The following is a 26,886-nucleotide window of genomic DNA, read 5'->3' on the forward strand; positions in this document are numbered from 1 at the left end:
CCAAAAGTTTGAAGATCAAAGATTTGTAACATACAAACACATTAATGCAATATACAAAAATAAATGTTAAGAAGCATACATCAACAAAACATTTGAGGGTATCTCAAATGCAGTACAGTATTTGAGATACCCTCAAAGTAGTGTGAAGCACAATTGAAATATATCTTAAATATCTGAAAAGTAATAAATGATTAATGTTCTCCTATTGGTTCTAAAAATACAAAATAGATAACAAAAGGCTATTTATCAACTGAACACTTTTTACTGCATAATTAGAAATAAGAATTTATAAATATAAAAATCCTGATATTCATTATGGTGGGGGAAGCTGATATGCCGATGAACGGAATCGAGTGAACCAGTAAACTAATCTTGCACATGTAGCTAGCACAAAAAAAGTTCCATTTTCAGTTACAGAAACCAGCTCCACTCCCTTTCTCAATGGTCCTGTTTTGCCTAATCCTATGCATTTAAAGCATTTGTACAATTTTATATATGGGTCTTTTGTAAATATATCTAGAGTCATTCCAAATTTTCTTTAAATTGGACCAATAGAAATCTGACAATTACTATTTCTTTATCCATTCTTTTTTGTTGTTGTTGTAAATCATGAATTAGCATTAATAGAGGCATATGATACAAGAAAGAAAGCTTACATAGCATCAGCCAAAAAAAAAAAAAAAAAAAATCCTTTCCCATTTCACCCATCCATTTGCTCCAAAAGTTGGTTCAGTTCTTCCTTCAATTTATTTAAACTATCAACTTCCACAGCAACAGATGGAATTTTGTTCCAGCAATCAACCACCACTAGCTAAAGACAAATTTCCACACATCTATTCTGTAACTGTCTTTCGTCAATTTGAATTTATGCCCCTCAAGTGCATAATCTGAGCAATATGAAGAATCCCATCAGCATTGAGCTTCCTGAAACCATTCAAAGCCTTATACCAATCAGATCACCCTGCAGGTTTCTAGTCTCCAGATACTGCAGTTTACAGAACCTAAGCCTTCCTTGGTAGGAGCAACCCTTTGTTTCTCTTACCAATCTCCTTGCCCTTCTCATTCCAGCAGCTCTACATCCTTCCTAAAATGAGGACTCCAGACCTGGATGTGCTACTCAAGGTGTGGCCTTACCAATGCCTTATATGCTGGTATAATCACCTCCATATCCCTGCTAACAAAATTCCTGTAAATCATTGACAAGATCCCATGAGCTGCTCTGGCAGACTATCTGCACCTTTCAGAAAACTTCATATCTGACTGCACAATTATTCCCAGGTCTTTTTCATTCTCCACTACCCTGAGTGTAGTACAGCACAGTTGGTACATTAATCTGGGTTACTACACCCATATGCAGTACTTTGCATTTTTAAATGTTAACCTCTCAGTCCATCTGCCCAACTTTTCTAGATCCTGTTGCAGTAGTGTAATGTCATTACTGTTGTTAACATCCCTGCCAACCTTCGTGCTGTCTGCAAACTTGGATATTAAGCCTGATATACCTTCATCGATATCATTGATAAATATAGACAACAACATTGGGCCCAACAGCGAACCCTGGGGGATGCAAAGAGTAGTGTCCATTGATTAGCACTCCCTGTCTTCTCCCACTCAACCATCCCTTTATCTATAGTAGCAACATTTTCTTTAATGTGCCATACTGCTCCAATTTGTACAATAGTCATCCATATGCAACAGTATCAAAAGCTTTCCTGAAATCCAAGTATGTGATATCAAAATTATTTTTTTGCATCCAGTTCCTTTGTGACCACATCATAGTATCGAGTCAAATTGGTCAGACAAGAGTTCCCTTTAACAAACCCATGCTATTCCTGAATTATTACTACAGTCTTGTCCAGATGATCCTGCAATGATTCTTTAACCAGTGACTCCATTATTTCCCGCAGAACAGAAGTTAAACTAACAGGTCTGTAATTACTCGTGTCACCTTTTAATCCCACTCTATGAATTGGGGATATGTTTGCACATCTCCAGTCCATGGGAACCTCCCCTGAATCCAAGGATACCCTCATAATCATTGCTAAGGGCCTGCTTATTTCCTTTGCTGCCTTCTTTAATATAACTGGCTAGATCCCATCCACCCCCAGGGGCCTTTCTTATGTTTAACTTCAACAATTTCTAAGTAAATAAATAAATGCTGCTGTGATCTCTTGACAGCTTTTCTCGATGACTTATGCTGTAAGTCATCGAACTCTCGATGACTTACAGCACTGCGATTGGTAAACCTGCATTACATCTTTTGTTGTTTGATGATGTGTGTGAAATGCAGTGTGCTGCATACATTAACTAACTTATTTAGGTTTAGTTCTTTTGGATTGCATTTTCTTTCATTTAGTATAATCCTTACTCAAATGATTATGCTCTTATGAATCAAAATTGTAGTAACTAAATGAATTTTTTACTACCATCTTTTATGTTTGTCATTTGTGTTGCTACCTCCATTAAATCCACATGTCAGCAATTCCAGTATAGTCTCTCTCTCTCTCTCTCTCTCTCTCTCTCTCTCTCTCTCTCTCTCTCTCTCTCTCTCTCTCTCTCTCTCTCTCTCTCTCTCTCGGAGTCTTCACCATCCCCCATTTTCCCTACCTTTCATAGGTGTACATGGAATCAAAGAGCAAGAACTGTCATTCTTTGCTATTCCTGAACAATATAGTTTATTTTTGTTTAAATGTTAAGTTTAGGCCTGATATAGCCGAGTGGTTAAGAGCACAAGTACAGTTGCACATGCTCTTTGAGTGGACCGGGGTTCAAGCTTGTGACTGCTAAATACGATTAATATTTGTATTGATTGATTTATTGTAAACTCCGCTGACCTGGTGGTCTTTCCAGAGTATAAACAAGAAGTGTTTTTTTTTTTTTTTTTTTAATTTAGAATGTGAAAATGGAACATCTATTTACTGTGATGAAATCGAAGGTCATATTTTTAATCAGAAGTTTATTGATATGTTCATTATTCTGCAGAAATTTTAGAATTGAATCAGGTACATGTTACACACACTATAGGATGAAGAAACATATTGCTTGGATGCTCGTAACTATGGAAATATCAGTCGCTTCATCAACCATCTTTGTGAACCTAACCTTGTACCAATCAAAGTATTTGTGGAACATCAAGATGTCAAATTTCCTAGGATAGCTTTCTTTAGTTCAAGAGACATCAGAGCCTATGAAGAATTAGGGTGAGGAAATTACTTTAAGCATTCCAAATTAGTGTATGTTAAATTTTATGTCAAAATATCTTTTTTCTGATTCTCTATTTATTCATCCAATTTTACCTTCTTTGGTATGTGATATAACTTTAAATTTATCTTTCTATAAGCAACTGTATATCTCACCTGAAATTTGTATTTTTATTATCATCTCATTCACCTATCTGTAATTTTATATGTATTCAAATTATAAGGTCTACAGATTTATTTCTTATAAAAATATACAAGATACAGAAATAAAACATTAGTCATTTTTGAACATAATCTCCTAGAACAAACACACTCATTTTTCACACACCTTTTCTTCCAAGCTTTGAAGGCTGCTGTGAAGGGTTGTTTGGAGGTACATATAATCCATTGATGAATGGCCAAAGCAGCTGCCTGTCGGCTGGGAAAAGTTCTATCATGAAGAGTATCCTTCATTGTTAGAAACAACTAAAAATTACTAGGTGCAAGGTACCTAGTGACTATGGTGAGTATGAAGGATATAGAATAACCTCAATTTTGTTTTGTTTAAAAAAAAAATTGCACCTTAGCAGCACATTGGAGGCAGAGCAGTTCCATATATTGATGTCTTTACAACTGCTCAATGTTCCCAGAACTGTTGTAGAGTTTAACTTCCATCTTGAATGGGCATGAGTCCAAATAAGTATATAGCCTGTGCCAAGTATGAAATGTAGAAGACTTGTAGTTTGGCATTCAGCTAATAATATTCTACTTGAAATGCATGAAGAGAAGGCTGAGGTAGGTGAGCACATAGAGTCCTTAAGAAAAATAGGAAAAAAAATAGACAGCCACATACTTGAGAATGACTCTTCTATTGGTGATCATAGTTAAATCACATTGACATTCCAGACAGTTCATATAATTTAATGTAAAACATTGCTCATGATACCGAAGTTTCATGTTAATATGTAACTAGGAAGATAACAAAGTTCGTAGGACTTAACTAAGTAGGACCAACTGCAGAAGTAAGAGGAGAAAAACAATAAACTAAAAATAAGCTAACTTAACTAAAATTAGTTCAGTTAAGCTAACTTAATTAATAAAATAAAGATTGGATTAAATTATTAGGTGCACAAGAATAAAATAGCCCATGCAGAGGACAGAAGATGAAGCAAAATAATATGCATCATCAGCATAAGAACACAACTGAGAGTGTGTGTGTTGAAAAATAGAAATAAAAATCACTTGTAACAGCAATGCTGACAGAGTCCTGCCTTGTGGAACACCTACTTGCATATAAATATTGTATGCAATGTCATTCCAATAAGTAAATTTCAAAAATATTTCAAATAATAAAAGAGAGAATGCTGCAGATGAGGTCCAGAAGTAAAATAAAAAGACACTGGAAGATTTAGGAGTGAAGACATACCACTGAATCAAGTGCTGCTGCGATATCAAAAAAGAAACAGTAACTGTTGTATTTGTGATGTTAAGTATATAAATTAGAGAAACTAGATGAAATAAATGTTTTAGTAAATCTCTTGGAGATGCCATAGAGTTTGAATGGAAAACAAGTAACAAAAATGTGATCAACTAGAAGTGTCAAGCACCTTAGACAACGGTGAGGATACAGATATGGGACAGTAGTCAGAAAGGTTGCCTGGATGAGAGCATTTTAGTACAGATATGATGTGAAAACTTGGCCAATTAGTAGGGATGACAGCCTGTCAGATGGATGTGTTGTACAAATTATAAAGTATATTCCCAATAAAATAACTATGGGTCTTCAAACAAAAGTTACATATATCATCTGGGCCAAGAGCACTCAAAGAGGGAATTGCATCTTAAATTGATACTAACTTATTGCAGTATTTGACAATGGTGACTGAATGAGCAAATCCTTGTACAGGAAAGTAAGTAATAGGATTAGATTTAAAATGTGTTAACAAAATTAGCCCATGTTCAATATTATAATCTGCATGAATCGCTGAATATTTCTTAAAAAAAAAAATCCTCTTGCTATTTTCAGTTGAAATGTACCTGTATTGGTATACAGCTGTATCTTTAGCTGAGTTAAACTTATTTAGGCATTCTGCAAAAATTGCATACAGTTGTTCACCAGGAACTTTTTGATACTTAAGAAAGGCCTGACGTAGCCGAGTTGTGAGGAGCGAGAGTGCATAGCACGTGTTCCTTGAGGGGACGGGGGTTCAAGCCTGTGACTACTAAATACAATAAATATTTGTATTGACGATTTATTGTAAACTCTACTGACTTGGTTGTCGTGCCTGAGTATAAACTGAAAATTTATTTTTAAATGCCTTCTGTTTCTGTCTAAATAAAATTGGCAGAAGTGAAGACCATTGTTTGCTAAAGCTAGAGCTATAACAAGTTAAATTTTCCATGGGAAAGTAATAAACTGAAACTATCTTGTCACCAACAACCACGCATCAAACACCAAAATATCAGGACACATTGGCCATGGTAAAAAATAAATATTCTACAATTCAATATTTTTCACTACTGAAAAATGTTTTTAGTTTATTACAATTGACTGATTCTAACAGATTCTAATTAATTCTAACAGTGTGTGAGAAGGGAGTCATGTAGGTCATTCATTTTATTTGATTTTATATTTATTTATTATTTTTTAATTATTTTATTTATTATTATTATTTTATTATTATTATTTTTTTGACTTAAGTTAAAGCTTATGGCTAACACTACACTTTTCAGAAAAAATAAACTACTACAGAAAACTGAATAAGTTGTTTGCATTGCATTAATCTCATGTTTTGAGGCTATTGATAAGAATTGTGTTGAGTGCAACATAAAAAATTAACACCATGTAAAAGACGACTTTTGTGCAGCAATTTGAGTTTGCCATTGCTTATTTCTTTAAAAAATATTTCCAAGTAATTCTTTTAGTTGAGTTTTAGAACTTGGATACACCTTTAAGCAGTTGTGAGCTCAACTTTACTAAGTTTACTTCTTAAATATAGGCTTCACTTGACGTAATATATTCCATTAACTGTGTTAAGTTGCAGATGTCTCTCAGATTTATTGGGAAATGAATAAATAAATATATGGAAATATTGGTTAATTTTAATAAAGTTTTTTCATCAATTCTATCTGTAAACTCTTGTCGCAGGTTCAAATACACATAAACACACTGAAAAGGTTTTGTGACGATTTTGAAAGACTAATCTGACTGAATTTTTCTCAGATTTCTCAAATCAGTGGTTCTCAACCTTTTTTATTACACAAACCAGCTGAACTGTAAAACAAAGAAAAATATACAATTTGTCACTTCAGAGACATAAAAAATTCATTGTTTTGGTTTCTCCTAATTTTTCATATTCAAAATATAATTAACAGAAAATAATACTTATCCATTAATACATGTTCTGTTTTATTTAATAACTGAATTTTCTGCATCCAAATTATAAATAAAATTTACAAAAGGGTACTTATTTATTATTAAACAATATATTTTATTTTTAATGCAACTCTTGTGCTTTATCAAAAATTTCACAACTTGCCCATGGATTAAGAAATGCTGGTATATAGGATTCATGCCTTACATTCACCAGAGGTAGAAGAAGTAACCTTTCAGAACTAGGAGGATGCTTTCTCTGCATAGTTCCAGGAAGATAGACTCAACCCCTAGTAACATTAGTACAGGTAGTGACAACAGCTGTGGTACTACAGTGATAACATTCACCCGTGTCCCCGCTTCCCAGTATTTCCAGTTCTGCTTTTCACTTCGTTGAAGAGATCAGATTCACATCCTATCAAAAATAGGAGAAATTATTGAATGTCTCTTCAGTTGAGGGTGTACTTAGCTGATCTCAGGCAGAGTAAGTTTGTTCCAGACCTCAGCCCAGACAACATGCAAATCAGCCAGTAATGTGCACTTTTACAAACATAATACACAATAAACATATGAACTGTTGCACTGTGACCAAAGTTATCAGTAGCCAGAGAAACTGCCCAATCAATAGATTTGCTTCCTTTTCAATGCAAAATGTATTTCTTAGTTTATTAATTAAAAAAAAAAATAATAATAATAATACCTCTTTTTTTTTTATTCAAAACCCCAAGCATGAAAGGTATTAGAACAAATATTACTTAGTACCGTGCATGGGGTGAAGTTTGAGAAGATGAAAGAAATACTTGTTGATATTTGACTTGTACTTCTGTAGATTGTAATTTTCAGGAAATACATATGAATGAAGGTTGTTCCAGAGAAGAACAGAAGTTGAATGAATAATTGAGAAAGAAGAAAAGTTGGTTCTGTGAGTTTAAAGTTGGACAATAAAAGGATGTTTATTGGATGCAGCACATGTTTGGACTGCTTTCGAAGAGAGAGTGGGAATTATAGAAGTTAATTCCGAAGAACAGTGGCCATGGAAGTATTTATAGAAGAGGCATGCAGCAGAAACAGAAAGTCTAGAAAACAGAGTGAGAGACTGTGTTAGAGATGGGTCACTAATTAACCTAAGTGTCCTCTTTCGAATGGAATCTAGAAGATTGACAGAAGTTTTTGGGGTACTGCCACAATATTCCATGGTAGGGTGGAATTGCGATTTGTACAGAGTGAACAGCTGTTTGGAAGAAAAGAATGCTGAAAAAGAGACAGAAAACCCACTTTTTGGATGCAGAGGAAGCAATATTTGTAATGTGCTTATCCCAAGAAAGATTAGAAGTCAGTGTAATCCCTAATATAGATATATGATCTTACCTAAAAATCAAAGTGTCATTGAAGATAAGCATAGGATCAGAAGAATCATTTTTGTAAGATTTAAGACAGGACTGAGTTTTAGAAGGATTGAAATCAACTAAGCTATCTTTGCTCCACTGGAGAATTACCTTGAGATCAGTATTTAAGGAATTGATAGTGGATATTGGAGAAGTTGAAGCTGTTTGTGCAGGGCAAGGTTTCTCAAACTGGAAGGACGAATGCAATGTGCTATCAGCAAAATTTTGGATTGAATTTCTAGTCAATGGAAGAAGGTCATTAATATTCAAGGGGAAAAGAGTGGGAGAAAGAACTGGACCTTGGGGAACACCAGCATTAGTGGAGAAGTTAGAAGACAGAGAGCCATCTACCATCACCCAAGGCGCAATATGGCCTAAGTAGCTCTTGTGCCAGAAAACACCACAACCACAACAACAACAATCACCATCACCATAAGATGGAAGCTTATTAAGAAGGCCTTTATATCAAAAATGATCAAAAACCTTTGAAATGTCAAGCACAACTGCTTGAGTTTCACCAAACATTTCCATTGAATTTGTCCATAGATGGGTAACATAAACCAGAATATCATCAGTGGATTGACACCGACGGAATCCATACTGGCAATCATTGATTAGATTGAATTTTGCTAGATGGTTTAAGTTTTGGCAGTTTATTGATTTCTCCATTACTTTAGAAGGAGTAGAAGTAATTGCAATGGGATGTATTTGTCACCCTTAATAGGAACTGGTTGGATATGTGCAAATTTCCAAACAGAAGGAAATACACCTTTGAAATAAGAAAGTGAAAAAAGGCAATGCAGAACAGGAGTAAGCTCAAGACCACAGGTTTTGAGAATAAATGGAGAAATACCATCCGAACCTGGAGCTCTCTTAGCATCAAGATCCTTCTGACATCCTTTTGACTGAAGACCACAGCAGGCATTGAATGGAATGTACTGAGAATGCTGGGAGGTGGTTAACATAGATCATCAACACATGAGTTGGAAGAAAAATGGGATGCTAGCAAGTCAGCATTGTCTTTGGCTGAAGAGGCAATAGAACCATCTGGTTTTGACAGAGATGGGCGAAAGTTGCTGCCAAATAGCTTTGCCAAGAGACCAGAATGCTTGGCAACCATTTGGACAAGAAGGAAATTTTCTATTCTTAGCCTGTTCAAGATCTAGTTTGGACTGATTAATAACTGCTTTACAATTGTTTCAAGCTTTGGTGTATGCAGAAAATGAACCTGGAGATTTGGATATGAGCCAATTACGATATGCAACATTCTTCGCTTGAACAGCCTTAGCACATTTATTGATTTAGATTTTAACGAGATTTTAAGTTGGAGTGTGGAATAAAGGATTCCATCCATACAAGAGTAATTTCACTGACATGATCTTAGCAAACATTGCCATCAGAAGATTGGAAACAGTAATCTGACCAAGGAAAAGAAGAAAATAAATCTCACAGATCATCCTGTTTTACATTCTTGTAATGCCAAGCAACCAGAGGTTGAGAATGACCACAGAGAATGGCTCTAGTGGAGAAGAGAACATCACCAAATTGCGATTTGAAGTGCCTAGAGGACTACCCACCTCAGCCGTGTACTTAGAAGAGTTGTTTGTGAGATAAAGATCAAGTGTGTTGGCTGTGTGGTTAGGATTGTTTGGTATTTGATAGGTAAATGAACAATCTGTGCAAGGTCATTAGTAATTGCAAAAGTCTTAGCATTTTAACCAGTTGGGTCTGCATGGCTAGAAAATGGAAGCCAGTTGGAGTTGTGAACATTAAAATCACCAAGGAAAATTACCTCACTGTTAGGAAAGTTGGACTGGAGAAAGTCTAATTTCAAAGTGAGGAAGTCACAGAGTTCCAAGTGATTAGTGGAGTTGGGAGAACAATAGAGGCAACAGATGAATTTGACAGAATGTGGTAGAGAGATTTTAAGCCAGAGAATATTGAAAAAAGGAGATTCCAAATTACTGAGTCTCTGACAGAGAATATCAGAAAGGACATATGCACAAGTACCACCTTTGAAGTGAAAGGAATCATATAGTGAATAATTCAGACAACTGAGATGAGCAGTGGTTGAATCAACTGATAACTGGGATTCTTCAGAAAAGGTACATGGGGGTTTAGCAGACTGTAAGTTGAAATGGACATCATCGAGATTAAAACTGAGACCACATATATTTGTGAAATGAATGAGGAAGTGTTTGGTAGGTTTCTTCTGCAGTTAATTAGTTTGACAATTCATGGTATATTCAGTAGTAAAAAAAGGTGGGGGGAGGGATATGCTGTATGAAGTAATGAAATTTTTGGATATGGTGTACACATGGTAAAAATATACCCAGCTCCTTGACATAATGTGGCCTCATTACTATCCAGCGAGTAGAGGCAGCATGATTTGGACTATCTACTGGCCAGTCTGCAAACACAGTTTTAGAGCTGTACCCTCAAAATGTAAAGAAGTTCGGATTTCACTGTGCTACCTATCATAACCTCAAAAGGCACCTCTGTAGCCAGGTGGGCAGGAGCAGCAGTGTGTAGCACACGCTTCTTGATTAGACCGGGGTTCGAGCCAGTGACCACCAAATACGGAGGATGCGGAAAGGTCAGGGAATGACCACTACATATGCCCGGAGCAATATGGCCTTAGTTGCTAATGCTCCTAAAAAAAAACCAAATAACAATAACCTCAAAAGACATCAATCATACTGCATGATGGGCCAGAAGGGAGGGGGTCTGTGGAGCTTTCCTCTGGAGACTAAGTGTGGGTTTAGTCTCCAGAGCCAAATTAAGGTATTGCACTGGTTGATAAGAGTCATCTACCACCTAGTATTGTGTGGTAACATCGAGCATGCTACATTCCTCTGTGTGGTGTGGACCTCACACATCGACCCCTGCTTGTACTGGTTCATACCCAGGTAGTCACCTCCAGTGTACTAGGTGCCATATTTCAGTATTTGCATACAGGGTTTATATCCATGGTTACTAAAAGTGCCACCATTAAAAGTGCAAACAGAGGATTTGGTTGTCACAGACCAACCAGATTTCACTGAAATTTGGTCCTCTTCACTCAAGTGGCATCTCAATATCGATTCCATCAGCATTTTAGACTCGCAGGTAGCAAGTGCAGCTTGTCATACCTGAGAGAATCAATTTCTTAAAATTTAAAACTTCTCCTTTGCCTTTGACCATCAAAATTTGCATGCTGTTTATTTAAGACATTATGGGTGCTGCCATTTGGACGTTCCTGTTTTTTGTTTGTTTGTTTGGTTTTAGGAACATTAGCAACTAAGGCCATATTGCTCTGGGGGGATATGCGGTGTTAATTCCCTGACCTTTCCGCATCTTCCGTATTTGGTGGTCACGGGCTCGAACTCGGTATAATCAAGAAGCGTGTGCTATGCACTGCTGCTTCTGCCCACCTGGCTACAGAAGCGCCTGGACTTTCCTGTACTCCAATCTTTGATAATACTTGTATCCTTAGTGAAAATACAGAGTTTAATTACTCCTAATTCATTTTTGTATAGAAGAATTATCTTCCCCCCCTCCTCTGTTTCTTCTGAATACAACATTACTACAGTGAAATTCCTCATCAGTGATAGTTGGCCCTCTTGTACTTTGTATGGCATGTTAAAATAAGTCACTATCATCCAGATAGTTCAAAAAATATCATTCTATGTGCAGTACTTGGCCACAAATTTCAGTTGCTAAGGGGAAAGTTAAGGTCACCCATAATGAGGCATTCATGATTACAGTAATACCCCGACTTATGCGAACTTGGAGTTACGCGGTTCTTGATTTTTGCGTTTGGCAACACTGCCACCCACTATCTTTAAGGTCGTTTTTCATATGCTATCAATATATGGTGCGACGGCGGAGAGTGAGAGCGAAAGATGAACAAAATTCAACTTTGCTGCCGCATGAGCTGCACACATATACAAGAATTTGCATTCCGACTGTCATATTTATATGTGTGCGTTTGAATTCGTGCTCAACTTTTGTCGGAAATTACATCGTTTTCACGAATAAAAAAACTTTCCAGGCTTTAAGGTTTTCAAAGACCGATTGACAATGATGGTTGGCGGGAATGCAGCTGGTGACTGCAAGTTAAAACCTCTCTTAATTTATCGCTCCGAAAACCCAAGAGTTTTAAAAAATATATCTAAAATTAGCTTACCAGTAATTTGGAAGTCAAATCATAAAGCTTGGGTGACAGTTTCCGTTTTTGAGGACTGGTTTGGTCACCACTTCATACCCGAAGTCGAACGTTATTGCAAGTCTAAACAGATTCCATTAAAATTGATCCTTCTTATTAACAATGCACCCGGTCACCCTCCTGCCACCCTAATTAATTTCGACCGACGTGTGAAAGTTGTGTTTTTGCCTCCAAACACAACCAGCTTGCTTCAACTGATGGACCAGGGAGTCATCAAAACATTCAAGGCCTATTACATGAGGCGTTCGTTTGCATGTCTGAATGAAGCTATGAGACAAAATAGTGAGATATCTGTTAAAGACTTTTGGAAACAATTCAATGTTTTAGATGCCGTAAGAATCATTGAAGAATCTTTGGATGAAATTCTCAAAAAAACATTGAATGGTGTCTGGAAGAAACTTTGTCCATTTTTTTTCAAAAATGAGACGAAAACAACACCAGAAACTGATCGTGTCGTTCATATGATAGAAGAAGTTGTTAATCTTGCCAGGCAATTAGATTTGGAAGTCAATGGGGATGTCAACGAGCTGTTGAATTCACATAGTGAGGAGCTGACAATGAATGAGCTCATAGAGATGCGTGAGCAAAACGTCACTGAATTATCCGACACTTAAGACTCAGTTCCACTAGAAAAACACATGACAATTGCAAGCTTGACAGGTCTCAGCTCAATTGAAAAGGGCTTAAAAATTTTAGAAAACAGACTCCAACAAAGAACGCGTTATAGCTACAAAGCAAGGAATAAAAAATTATTAGCTTGCTACGAAGGAATTCTGCGTGAAAAAAAGAAGGCGCTGTGTCGTCAGACGAATTTGTTAGATTTTATGAAGCCATCGACGTTGAAATAACTTTTTTACGTAACTCATTTATTTTTTTAATACATAATTTGTATTAATATGTATAAATAATTGCAATTTTATTAAATATTTTTCTTTTAAACTAGTGTTTTTGTTAGTCCTTGGTCCCAATTAAACAAAATTTATATGTATTTATATGCAAAGTTGTACCCCGACTTACGCGAATTCGACTTAAGCGATTTTCGTTGGACCCACGTATCGCGTAACTTCAGGCTATTACTGTATTTGCCCATTTAAGTTGCCTAAACAAATTTTTATCATATTCCCCATCATTGTAATCCCCTGATCAATCAGATGATAAGTAGTATACCCCTACCTATTATCTTTACATTATCACCAGGCAGCTGACACCTTAATTTATGACACCTACAAGGAGGTTAGGCAGGCGAAGGCAGATTACGAGAAATTGTTGGCAAAAGATGCTAAGAAAAACAGCAAGGATTTCTTTACTTATATAAACTCTAAAAGGAAGGGGTTGAATCTGATTGGTACACTTGATATCGATGGTTCTATTGTTGATGATCCTGCTCAGATAGCAAACAAACTGAATGAGTATTTTGCATCTACATTCACACATGAGGAATTATTAAGGTTTGAAAATGGCAGAAAGTTATCAAATTGTAGAAGGATACTTAATGACTTTGTAATAACTGAGAGCAAAGTGGAGGAGAAATTGTTGAAGTTAAACATAAGAAAAGCACCTGGGGTGGATGGGGTCTATCCAGTTATATTAAAGGAGGCGGCAAAGCAACTAAGCAAACTCTTAGCCATAATTATGAGAGCATCCTTGGACTCAGGGGAGGTTCCCACGGACTGGAGATGTGCAAATGTATCCCCAATTCACAAAGGGGGATCAAAGGGTGACACGAGTAATTACAGACCAGTTAGTTTAACTTCTTTTCCGGGTAAAATAATGGAGTCACTAGTTAAAAATGCATTGCAGGATCATCTAGACAAGACTGCAGCAATAATTCAGACACAGCATGGGTTTGTTTAGGGAAAGTCTTGTCTGGCAAATTTAATAGGATATTATGATGTGGTTACAAAGGAACTGGATACAAAAAATAATTTTGATATCATATATTTGGATTTCAGAAAAACTTTTGACACTGTTGCGCATGGAAGACTATTGTACAAATTGGAGCAGAATGGTATTAAGGGTAAGTTGCTACAATGGATAAAAGGATGGTTAAGTGGAAGAAGACAGAGGGTGGTAATCAATGGGTGCTGCTCTTCGTGGATTAAGGTTATTAGTGGAGTCCCACAGGGTTCGGTGTTGTGTCCACTGTTGTTTTGTATATTCATCAATGATATTGATGAAGGTATATCAGGCTTAATATCGAAGTTTGCAGATGATAGAAAGGTTGGCAGGGTTGTTAATGACAGTAATGGCAGTGTTGTTATTTGTTATTTAGTTTTTTTTTAGGAGCATTAGCAACTAAGGCCATATTGCTCCGGGATATGCGGTGGTCATTCCCTGACCTTTCCGTATTTGGTGGTGACGGGTTCGAACCCCGGTCTAATCAAGAAGCGTGTGCTACGCACTGCTGCTCCTTCCCACCTGGCTACGGAGGCGCCGTAATGGCAGTGTGCTACTGCAACAGGATCTAGATAATTTGGGCAGATGGGCTAAGAAGTGGCAACTGAAGTTTAACTTTGACAAATGCAACGTACTGCATATGGGTAGAAGTAACCCGAGAGAAACATACCAACTGTGTGGTACTACACTTAAGGTGGTAGAAAATGAAAAAGACCTGGGAGTAATTGTGCAGTCAGATATGAAGTTTTCTGATCAATGTGCACAGGCTGCCAGGGCAGGTAATGGGGTTTTGTCAATGATATATAGGAATTTTGCTAGCAGGGAAAAGTGCCTCATTTTAGGAAGGATGTAGATTTACTTGAGCATGTACAGAGAAGGGCAACAAGATTGGTGAGGGGAATGAAGGGATCTTCTTACCAAGAGAGAGGCTTAAGTTCTGCAAATTGCAGTGGCTGGAGACTAGGCACCTGCACGGTGATCTGATTGAGGTATATAAGGCTTTGAATGGGTTGAGCACACTGAATTCTGATGGGATCCTTCGACTTGTTCAGATTACGAACCTAAGGGGGCATAAATTCAAATTAAGAAAGGACAGATGTAGAATAGACATGCGGAAATTTGCCTTAAGGCAGCGGATGGTTAATTGCTGGAACAAACTTCCATCTGTCGTTGTGGAAGTTGATAGGTTGCATAAATTTGAGGAGGAATTGGACAGGCATTTGGAGGGAATGGTGTGATTTTTTTTTTTTTTGACTGATGCTGCATAAGCTCATACACTTGCTTTCTTGCATCACGTGCCACTACTATTACTACATCTACCTGGCTTGTTCAGAATCAGACTGCTTTAACAGTTTAACTGCTTTCAATTCATTTTTGAAAAGAAGATTATTCTGCCCATATTATTCAAAAATAATATGGGGAGATCTTGAACACTTTATAATCACCACAGTGAAATTCCTCGTTACTGGTTTCAGTTAGCCCTGTGATATCAACTTCAGAAGGCTTGCCGAGTAGCTCAAATAGATTTAAATTGTTAGCAACGCTGCTGGCATTACTATATAAACAGGTTAATATACAGATGTGTGAGATCCCTTGATGCACGTCTCTGCTAAATTTGCAGTAGATCCTTTGTCCCACCTAGTTAGCCTCTCCCAGAAGACTTAATGTCTCCTCTTTGACTTCAAAAGAGACTCTTGCACTTCCTCTGTTAAAATAAATAAATAAATTGTGTTTACCAGTTAGGGCAGGTCAAGCTGTTAAAAACTTCCTCCATAAATCCTTGCAGACTCCGTCAAGTCTGCACAAGGGTATTATTACATGACTCATTCCTACCATGTGTGGGAAGAATTGCAACACAAGGACATTTTCACCTAACTCGCAACATTTTTGCAGCACTCCCTTATGCTTCCTGGACCAGCTCCTCAGTTTGCTTATGTTTTAAATCATTAGTACCTACATGTATAATTACATCCCTTCCCCCTAAAGAACTGAATATATATTTCTAATTTTCCATTAAGTATAAACATTTGGGGATTTAGAAGTTACAGCAGCATTTATTCTTAGTTTGTAGTCTTGATTTGTGAAAATACCAGTGCTTCGTTTGAGAATGGACAGTCATTCCAGAATTTTTTCTGTACTATAAGTGGACACTTTATCAGAGTTTCCTTGACAGAAGAATATGATATATAACCTATTAGTGACTAAAGAAACATCTACCTTCTACAGCCTCATTAAACCAGACCTGAAGGTCTACAGTCGAACTTGATTATAATGAGCACGGAAATAGCGAGATCACGGCTGTAATGAACAAAAAGTCATAATGATTTAATTTATGCATATTCCCATACAATCGCTCACTGTTATAACAAGCATACTACACAGATATACTAAACAAATTTTGGTAATGATGCAAACATTCTTAATTGCTGGGGTAGTTGATAAAACCCAATTCTTGGAATAGATGAAAACGAAAAGGGTGACTTAGCTTTATGACCTTTTCCTTCTGAGGACTATACAATAGTGCATTGGCATTCCGCAGTTACCCCATTTACAGATTGTCTTGTATTCACTGAACCATAAATTTATTGCGGGACTTCTAAGAAAATTGGAAATGGGACTTCTAAGAACTGTGTATGCATTTCGGGCTTCAAAGAAATTTGTATGCAGATAACTTTATCATTTTAAAGTAAAATCAGTTAGAAACAAACCCTTCCTTCGGAAACATGTCTACTAACAAAAGAAAGTCTCTCAATTCACAAAAAAGTCGAAATTATTCGTGAGTTAGAAAGTGGTGCAAAAAATGTTGAAGTGTGTAAAAAGCTTTCTTTGTCCTCTCCAAGTGTATCGACATTGTAGAAGAATAAAGTTGTTTACATATCGGCATTGTAAAAGAACATAACTGAAAAAAAAAAAAAAAAAGGCGCCTCCGTAGCCAGGTGGGAAGGAGCAGCAGTGCGTAGCACACGCTTCTTGATTAGACCAGGGTTCGAGCCCATCACCCCCAAATACGGAGGATGCAGAAAGGTCAAGGAATGACCACCGCATATTCTGGAGCAATATGACCTTAGTTGCTAATGCTCCTGAAAACCAAACAACAACAACAATTGAAAAAAAAAAAAAAAATTTAGAAAGTGCAAGGTTACAAATGTTGAAGCATTTATTCGATGGTTCACCACACATGGTCCGATCTTGAAAGCTCAAGCGGGAAAATTTACTGTACAATTTGGACGTGGTGATTTTGTATGTAACAATGGTTGGCTGAATCGATTTAAAAACTGACATAACATCATTTATGCAAAAATTAGTGGAGAATCTCAATCTACAGATCCATTAGTGGCAAATGAATGGATTGACTGTGTTTGGGCAGAAATCAGGAAAGATTTCAATGACGAAGACATCTAAATGCCCTTAAAACTCTCAGCCTGTTAAAAGTCTCATTACTTGCCTCAGTTCCTTCAAAAAAATTGACTGATGTGTCCATTGCATCTTGTGGCACTGAATTTGATTCACTTTCACTAGTCATATCATCAACATCTTTGTTGAGCACAGCATCTATAATGTCACTCTCTGTAGGAAAACCACTAGTTAACAAATTGTCATTGACTCGTACAAATTCATCGATGTTATCTGTATTAAAACCTACAACGTTGTAACGGAGCAACCATTCAGATAATCGTAAGTTGTTTTTGTCATTTCCATCATCTTCATCTACAATTGAAATTTCATTTGAATTTAATTGTGATTTCAATATGGTTGTTGAAGTAACGTTCCACGCATCATTCAATAAATTTATAGCATTCAATGTCAATATAGACTCAGTGAGTTTCTGTTCTCTTTGACTGATCAGATGTAGAATTATAAATCTTTTATAAAATCCTTTCAAACTCTTGATTACTCCTACGTCCATTGGTTGTAAAATTGATGTTGAATTGTGAGGCAGAAACACCAGCTTAATGTCGGACAAATTTTGAATCTGGGGATGTGCAGGACAGTTACTAATTAACAATAAAATTTTTTTTTCTTCTTTTTGAATAGCTCCTTATTCCAATCATTTACGTATTGCCGAAAAGTATCCGAGGTCATCCAAGCTTTCTTGTTCGCAGTGTAATCCACAGGAAGTTTCCTTATGTTTTTTAAACACCAAGGTTTTAACGATTTTCTGATAAGAACAGTGTTTTTTATCAGTTCTTGTCATATTTGAGCATACGAACACCGTGAAGCGAGCCTTTGATTTTTTTTTTCACCAACACATTTTTTCCATTTCAATTTAAATGTATTGTCAGATGTCAAATTATAAAAAAGTTCTGTTTCGTCAGCGTAGTAGTAATAGAATCGTGATGCAAGAAAGCAAGCATATCAAAAATAAAAAAAAAACCTTCACACATCCATTACCTCCAAAAGTTTGTCCAATTCTTACTTGAATTTATCTAAGCTATCAACTTCCATGACAGATGGAAATTTGTTCCAGAAATTAACCACCCATTGCCTAAAGTCAAATTTCCACATATCTATTCTACAACTGTGTTTCCTCAATTTAAATTTATGCCCAATCAGGTTTGTAATCTGAGCAAGCAGAAGAATCCCATCAGAATTCAGCTGCTCAACCCATTCAAGGCCTTATACACCTCAATCACATCACCTTGCAGGTGCCTAGTTTCCAATTTGCAGAACTTAAGCCTTTCTTGGTAAGAGGACCCCTTCGTTCCCTTCACCAATCTTGTGCCCTTCTTTGCACACGCTGAAGCAACTCTACATCCTTCCTAAAACAAGTACCTGTACGCAGTACTCAAAGCATGGCCTGACTATTGCCTTATACAAAGGGATAATCACTTCCTTTTCTCTGCTAGCAAAATTCCTGTATATCATTAACCCCATGACCTGCTCTGGCAGCCTGTCTGCATTGCTCAGAAAACTTCAGATCTGACTGCGCAATCTCTCCCAGGTCTTTTACATTTTCTACCAACTAAGTGTAGTACAACACAGTTGGTACGTTCCTCTGGGGTTACTTTTACCCAAATGTAGTACTCTGCATTTGTCAATGTTAAACTTCAGTTGCCACTTCTCAGCCCATCTTTTTCTGGATCCTGTTGCAGTAGCACAACTGTTGTAGATGTCTTCGTCGTTGAAATCTTTTGTGATTTCTGCCCAAACAAGGTCACTCCATTCATTTGCCATTATTGGATCTGTAGATAGAGTTTCTCCACTAATTTTGCATAAATGATGTTATGTTAGTATTTAAATCGATCCAAATTGTTTAGCAAATTTTTTCAAGCTTTCAAGATCGGACCATCTATTGAAATTCAGCACTTCTCTGTGTAGTGAACCATTGAAACAATGCTTAATCAACATTTGTAGCCTCACACTTTCTAAATTTTTTTTTTTTTTTCCGGCTGTGTTCTTTTCCAGTGCTGATATCTAAACATCTTTATTCTTTCACAATCTGATGCACTTGAAGAGGACAAAGAAAACTTTTTACACACTTCAACATTTTTTGCACCACTTTCTAACTCACGAATAATTTCAACTTTTTCGCAAATCTAGAGGGACTTTTTACAGAGTTTCATTTCAAGGGTTTCCACAATAAGTAATTTACCATAAATATGTTGGACATTAATTACCGTATTTCCCCATGTATAAGACGCACCTTAATTTTGGGGCCCGAAATTTGAAAAAAAATGTATTACATAAAGTTATTGAACTCAAATTTTATTCATCATAAAATTCATACAACTCCTGATAACTTGAATTCATAAATCTTTTCTGAGCCATTTCTGGGCAGAACGTGGCAAAACGTAACCTAATATACCGGTAACAAGTGCGAAAAAGCGGGAAATGCAAGTAAAAAAATCTACAACCACTGTATAAGGCGCACCCAGTTTTTTGACCCCAAATTTTTCGAAAAAAGGTGCGTCTTATATATGGGGAAATGCAGTATTTTAGCCGCATTAAAAAGGAAAGAATGTTCTTTATTTACAGCAAGAAATGCCAGCTCTCAGACATTTGTTCTCAATGCGTGTACCGGAGCTTCGTGTTGTTTCGTGCGAAAACCTAACACTCCCTGAGTGGATCCGATGTAAGTCGAATCACAGTCTTTACAAGAAATGCTACAAACAAGATCATGTATTTGTTGAAAGGAAGAATTAGTCATGCGCTTCCTTAATAATGTATACAATTTATTTGTGGGTGTAGCTATCACTTTCATATCTGTGCCTTTACATAAATAACTCAGTTTGTTATACCAGTTTTCAACATATGGGATTGTAATAAAATACTTCTTTTTTTTTTTTTCCAATATTTTTTTTCCTCAATAGAGGTTACCCAATTAACTCTATTAACACCCAATTAACTCTATTAACAAAGTTAAACTGATTGTCCAGGAAAAGATGACCAATAATAATCAGAAAACAAATATTGAAAAAAAAAAAGCATTTTATTACAATCCCATATGTTGAAAACTGGTATAACAAACTGAGTTATTTATGTAAGGGCACGGATATGAAAGTGATAGCTAAACCCACAAATAAATTGTATACATTGTTAAGGAAACGTATGACTAATTCCTCCTTTCAACAAATACATGATCTTGTTTGTAGCATTTCTTGTAAAGATTGCGATTCGATTTACATCGGGTCGGATCCACTCGGGGAGTGTTAGATTTTCACACAAAACAACATGAAGCTTCGGTACGTGCATTGAGAACAAATGTCCCAGAGCTGGCATTTCTTGCTGTAAATGAAGAACATTCTTTCCTTTTTAATGAAGCTAAAATAATTAACGTCCAACATAATTATGGTAAGTTACTTATTGCAGAAACCCCTGAAATGAAACTGCAAAAATTCGATTAACATTCGCAGACCTTTTTTGATATCAGATGATTGGTCCTATAAGTGCATGCGTGATGAGAACTAAATTTCTTTTAAATACAAACACATTGGTGCAATTTTATTTCTATTCCATCCTGTGAACACGAGGTGTCGAGAAGTATTTGTCCAACTTGAGGAAAATATCTGTCTTCATGTACTCATATTTGTTTTAACTTATTTGTTAATGTTGACATAATGTTTCCCTATGTTTGATAGTTGCATTGCGGTTGATATTTTAGGGGTTGGGTTTGGCCCTCAACGATGATTCCGATTTTTTGAATCGTGGACGAACTGTCGGTATGGAACACATTGAAAAATGAATTTTTATTAATTTTATTATTATATTTGAATTCTTTACGTGATGGACTATGACAGTTGGAAAAGAAGCATTCTTATAAAGAGACCAAGGTAATCCCTGTATTATTTATTATTGTTTATAAAAAAATATAAGGAAATATTGAGCATATAATAGCTCTAATTAAAACTATTGTCCTTTAAAAAAATTACAATTATTCTAGTGTACCTGTGGTGAATGTTTCGACAAAAATGTAATGAAACTGTTGCTAAACAGTTTTGTAATGGAGCTGTTGCTCAACTGTTCCATTACAGAACTGTTAGAAGATCGGTTAGAAAATTTTACTGCAAATTGTTTCTTTTCTTTTCTCTCTTTCTCTCTGAATTTTACTGCTAAATAAAACCTATTGCAAAAAGGAATTGGGTCAAAAGCTTGTTTAGTCTTTAAGTTATTCAAGTTCAAAGAACATTCTGGACAGGGGGACATAAGCAAATTATTATATGGATAAAGGATAAAGTAACTTGATCACTTCTCATATTATTTCTGTTGTTATTTGTGTCCCAATCAGGTATGTAGTGATCAGACTCTCATAAAAACTTACGTCACTCCTTTCTCACATAAGGAATCAGTCATAGGCTTTTGATTTTTAATTATGAAAAATGGTGATTTTTAAACGCCTTAAAATTGATAAGCTGGAAGTACCTTTCATTGTCCACGAGGACAATGACATTACACATTCTTTTATTTATTTTTCTTTTTATCATATATTAGTTTCTGATCATATAATCTTATTTATCATTTAATGAACATTTAATTTTATTACATTTATTTTATTTCATTTACATTTATTAGGTTTGATTATGGGGAAAAGTTCTGGGTAATCAAATACAAATGGTTTACTTGTGGTTGTGGGTCCCCAAAATGCAAATACTCTAAAGAGACAATTCAAGAAACGCTTGCTAATTACTATAAGCGTCTCAGAGAAGAACAAGCAGATGAACCAGATCATTAGAACTAAGAATGAAATAGGTAGGTTTTCTATAACTATTTTCATATAATTAAGTGATGATCCTGAAGTAGTAAGAAAACTTGCAAAAATTTTATTGTTTAGTGTTTAATGGAATTATAAACCTGTGTTATCATCTGTGAGGATAGGTAGCAAGTTGAATTGAATACATTTAGATAGAATATGTCTGGGTTTGAGAGCTTAGTATTAATCAGCAAAATGGTTCAAGCTTATATATATATATATATATATATATATATATATTCATGGGCAAACTGTGGCCACACAACCACATACAGCCCTTTGACACGTGAACTGTAGCTAGAGAAATATGGACTGAAAAAATTCACACCCCAAAATAATACTTAAACCAAATTCACTAGTAGCAACCAAATATCTAATGATATAAGTAGCAGTTGGCACTTTTTGAGAAATTTGTGCACTGTTTCTAATTTCATTCATTTATATGCAAATAATTATTTTGTGTATAATCAAATTATGCAAATAATTTAATCATGTTGACCTTTCACTGTTGGGAAGAGCATACTTTCTACACCAAAACATCATGCATCCTACTCTTTAACCATGCTTGTAGTTTAAATAACTCTTATTAAGAACTCAATGATTTTTTAAGTAACTCAATCTGATAAGTACAGCAGACTCTCGATTTACCGGGACACTTCAAGACTCCTAATTTAAAAAAAAAAAAAAAAAAAAAATCAACCAGAAATCATAAAATTCAAGTAATATAAAATAGGTATAAACAAATGTTTTGCAAATCGTAATAAGCGACAAGAAGCACCGTTATAAATCGTCATTTGGAGATTAGTGTGCCTATTATCTTGCAACCCCTGCTGTCTTCACACCCACCACTCAAAAAAAAAAAAGAGACCAACTGTTTAGTTCATTTAGTGCGTCACGTCGATTGTTGTGTTCCGTCGCACTGCAAAAGGACAAATTTTGTTTCATTATTTATGTCAGGAATGTTGGAATTTTTTTTTTTATATTAACTTTTTTTTTTTTTTTTTTTTTGTTTAGAAATCGCAAAAATGATGGGCAAACGCAAGAGTTGTGCTTTCAATTAAACAAAAACTTGAAATTATTAAAACGTTTGAAAACGGTGCATCCCTTAAATCTCTAATGAACCATTTTAATGTTGGTGACCAAACCATACTCGACAGTGTAAAAAAATAAATGCGTGTCCAATACGCACTACTCGCGTATTGAACACATGAGTAGTGTGTGGTAAGTTTTTTTTGTTTCTTATCTATCACCATACTTTTTACATAGGTTTATGAACATTTTTCAATATAGTAAGTCCCCGACTTATGTAGTTTCGGATGTTATTTATATGACTGAAGATTTCAGTGAAGGGAACACACATTTCACTAGAATAATGTAAAAATCCACAGAATTCCAGCTATCAGTAATATCACAAAGATCGAGTTTACTACCCATTTAGAATGAATTGCACTAACAGAAAAGCCCAGTAACCCGGAAAGTGCATATTGTTTTTATTGTTTTATGGCAGTGACCTCCAGAAACGTGCTTTAGTAAAATGCGAGCTCACGTGGGGTGATGATAGTGAGTTTTTGCCATAACACTATTCAGAAAATAACCCTATTCAGAAGCTCTATTCAGAAAATTTAATTTTGACTTTCATCATGATGCCGACTAAGAGAATAAGTGACAGCAGTACTAGTATCAAGAAAAGGAAAGAAAAGAACTGAAAATTAAAATAATAAGGATGTATGAAAATGGCCTTTTTGTCAGAGTCAACGGTGAACGTGATAAAGGAGAAAGACAGAATAAGAGAAGTGGTGAAGGAATTGGCACCAATGAAGTCAACTGTAATAATGAAGGCTACAAAATCAGTTTTTACAGTACAATAACATGCATTTTTTCTTCCTTGTGTTTCTTTTCTTATGTGCCACTCCGTCTACTTCACTTCTGTCCCCAGATAAAGTTTTTAATTGAACTAATTAAAAATATATAACTATTTTTCTTCATTCTTCTGAGGATATTATGTGGGTTTTGTAATTTTTGCATATCAGGGTTATAGTAGCAATGTTTTATTAGTCATTCCCAAGTTAGTTACGTAAAACTTGATTTACGTAAGAAGTCCTGGAACATATCTCTTACATATGTCGGGGACTTACTGTATTTTTCAATTATCCGGGATTTTTTTTTTTTTTTTTACCCTCTATCCCGGAAAATCGAGTCTACTGTATATTTTTATTATGTGAAATTTCAAGCCTTCAAAGGTTATCTTGTGCAGCTCTCGAGAATTTAAAATTAGCTTGGTGTTCTCAGTTACTAAGGTTGGCCACATCTGTTATACAGCATCAGCCATAAAATAAATAATAATAATAAATAAATACCCATTTTGTTTGCCACTCCTTCTAATAATCCATTGAGTCCTTGAAGTTTCTTCAAACTGCATGCTTCCACAGTACCAAGCATCAGTTACCCTCTGACTGAAAGCAAATTTCCCATACATCAGATAATACAATTGGATAATCACATCCTTGTCCCTGCTGGCAGAGCTCATGTATATCATTGACAGAACTCCTTGAGCCATTCTAGCAGCTTGTTTTAGCACAGAGAGAATTTCTTTTTAAACTCTACAACTGAATTAGCTTTGAGTACTATCGTAACACTCTGCTCACCTTTGTGTCATCAGCAAACTTAGAGATCAGACTTGAAATATCAACATCAATGCCGTTAATAAATAAATATTAAAAACACTGTGGGACCTAATGTCAATCCCTCCCCCCCTGTAGTACTCAGCTGATTACATTAATTCATGAAGAGCAGTGTTAATTTATAACCACTGTTTGTCTCCTACCACTTAACCATCCCTTTATCTACAGCAGTAACTTTTCCCTATTGCCACATTGTTCTAACAGTCATGTAAGTGGTACCATATCAAAAGCTTTACTGAAATCTAAGTAAATGTGTCAAAATTGCTCTTTGCATTCACTTCTTTTGCGATAATCTCATAGCAACTAATCAGATTTGTGAAAAATGATCTCCCTTTAACAAACCCTGTGCTGTGATTGCTTTATGACCACACTCCTATCAAGGTTTATTACTTCTTTAACTAATGATTCCATTATTTCCGTGGCACAGAGATTAAACTAACAGGTTTACAGTTACCCACTTCACCCTTTGAACTGCCCTTTTGAATTGGAGGTACATTTGCATATCTTCAATCTATAAGGGCTACTCTTGAATATATTATATATTATTAGAGATTATTCTCATTATTATGGCCAAAGGTTTAACTACCTGTTTTGCAACTTTCTTTAATGTAAATGGATACATTACATCAGCCTTAAACTTTGTTCATTTATAGATGCAGCAGTTTCTCCTCTACCGTCCTTTCCATTATTATAAAATCACATAGCTTCCAATCCATATTACAAGGACTTCATTAATCCCATGTATAAAGCTTCTTCATCATGTGTGGATGCAGATACAAAATATTTATTCAGGTTACCAGTGGACCAATGTGATTAGTCCTTTCCTTCTAGTGTGTTAATATACACAAATAATTCCCTGTTACTTTTCTTTCTATTCTTAGCCAAAGACTTCTTATAATCCTTCTTAGCTTGTCTAATTTCCCTCCCAAGAAACTTGATTAAAAAATAGTTTATACTTATTGTAGGTCTCTTTATCCTCTGACAGTTTTGATTCATTCCATTCATATTTTTTTCCCTCTACTAAGCTCATCGGTTTATCCAATATCCATTTTGGTCTAAACCTTGAACAGTATCTCTTAGTTGGTATAAAACATTTAATGGTCACTGTGATTACCCCTCTGAACACTTCCTATTTGGCATTACATGTTTCAACATTAGGTTTTCCCACTGAATAGGGTGTAAATAAATGTGTAAGCCTGTTATAATCCCTTTCCTTTACCCTTGACACTAGTTATTTCTTTGAGTAAATCCCACATCAATACACTATGATCACTGCCACAATTTCATAATACATGATGAATCACTGTTGATAACAAGAATATTGCTTTCTCTTGTTGCCTTTCTAGGTTGTTCGTGTAGAAAACAGTCAGCCAGCAAACTGAGAAATGCTCTGTTACTGTACAAGCTCCCAAACCAGTGAGTTCTGATTGATATCTTGAAAGTTAGATCTTCCATGACAAGACATTCTGTTTTGCTGGTCTACATTATTTATCTATATATAGGCACCAAACAAAAAATTAGTCACCTATGTAATTTTTACAAACCACTTAGTGAATTCTCATTGTTAGGGATTAAATTCCTTCAGTATTGTTAGGGACTGAATCTCTTAGATAGTCTGTATGAGTATTAATCCATTCTGAAAACAATTTAGCCAATAGTTTATTCAGATTTCATGGATTCTGTTGTATTTTCACTTTTTTTTTTTTTTTTTTTTTTTTTTTTTTTCGAGATAGTCCAGTACATTCTCTAATAGAGTTTAAATCTGGTGACTTGGCTGGCGAGTTTAAATACCCTGCCAGTCCCTCATGTTCCTTATGCCAGATTAAAACAGTAGAGGCCCTGCGGACCAGATGGTTTTCATCCTGGTTCGTCCTTTAAATATTTTAAAGGACGAACCAGGATAACAACTTTATATTAGTCCATTCTGTAAACAGTTGAGCCAGTAATTTGTTCGGGTTTTGTGGATGCTGTTGTTGT

The 26,886-nt window shown here is 35.6% G+C and overlaps 1 protein-coding gene across 4 annotated transcripts in view; it reads left to right on the forward strand.

Annotated features, from left to right (window-relative positions):
• LOC150080867 (histone-lysine N-methyltransferase EHMT2-like) overlaps nucleotides 1-26,886 on the forward strand; it is a 558,915-nt gene that overhangs the window by 513,093 nt on the left and 18,936 nt on the right. For all 4 annotated transcript variants that reach the window (XM_090381696.1, XM_090381697.1, XM_090381694.1 and 1 more), the window contains 2 exons: nucleotides 3,025-3,200; nucleotides 22,051-22,227. In XM_090381696.1, the coding sequence (XP_090237822.1) occupies nucleotides 3,025-3,200; nucleotides 22,051-22,210 (336 nt within the window). In that variant the 3' untranslated portion in view covers nucleotides 22,211-22,227. The remainder of the gene's footprint in view (nucleotides 1-3,024; nucleotides 3,201-22,050; nucleotides 22,228-26,886) is intronic.

Source organism: Mastigoproctus giganteus, chromosome 9 (assembly GCF_048544385.1).
Source record: "Mastigoproctus giganteus isolate SK-2022 chromosome 9, ASM4854438v1, whole genome shotgun sequence".
Taxonomy (NCBI): Eukaryota; Metazoa; Arthropoda; class Arachnida; order Uropygi; family Thelyphonidae; genus Mastigoproctus; species Mastigoproctus giganteus.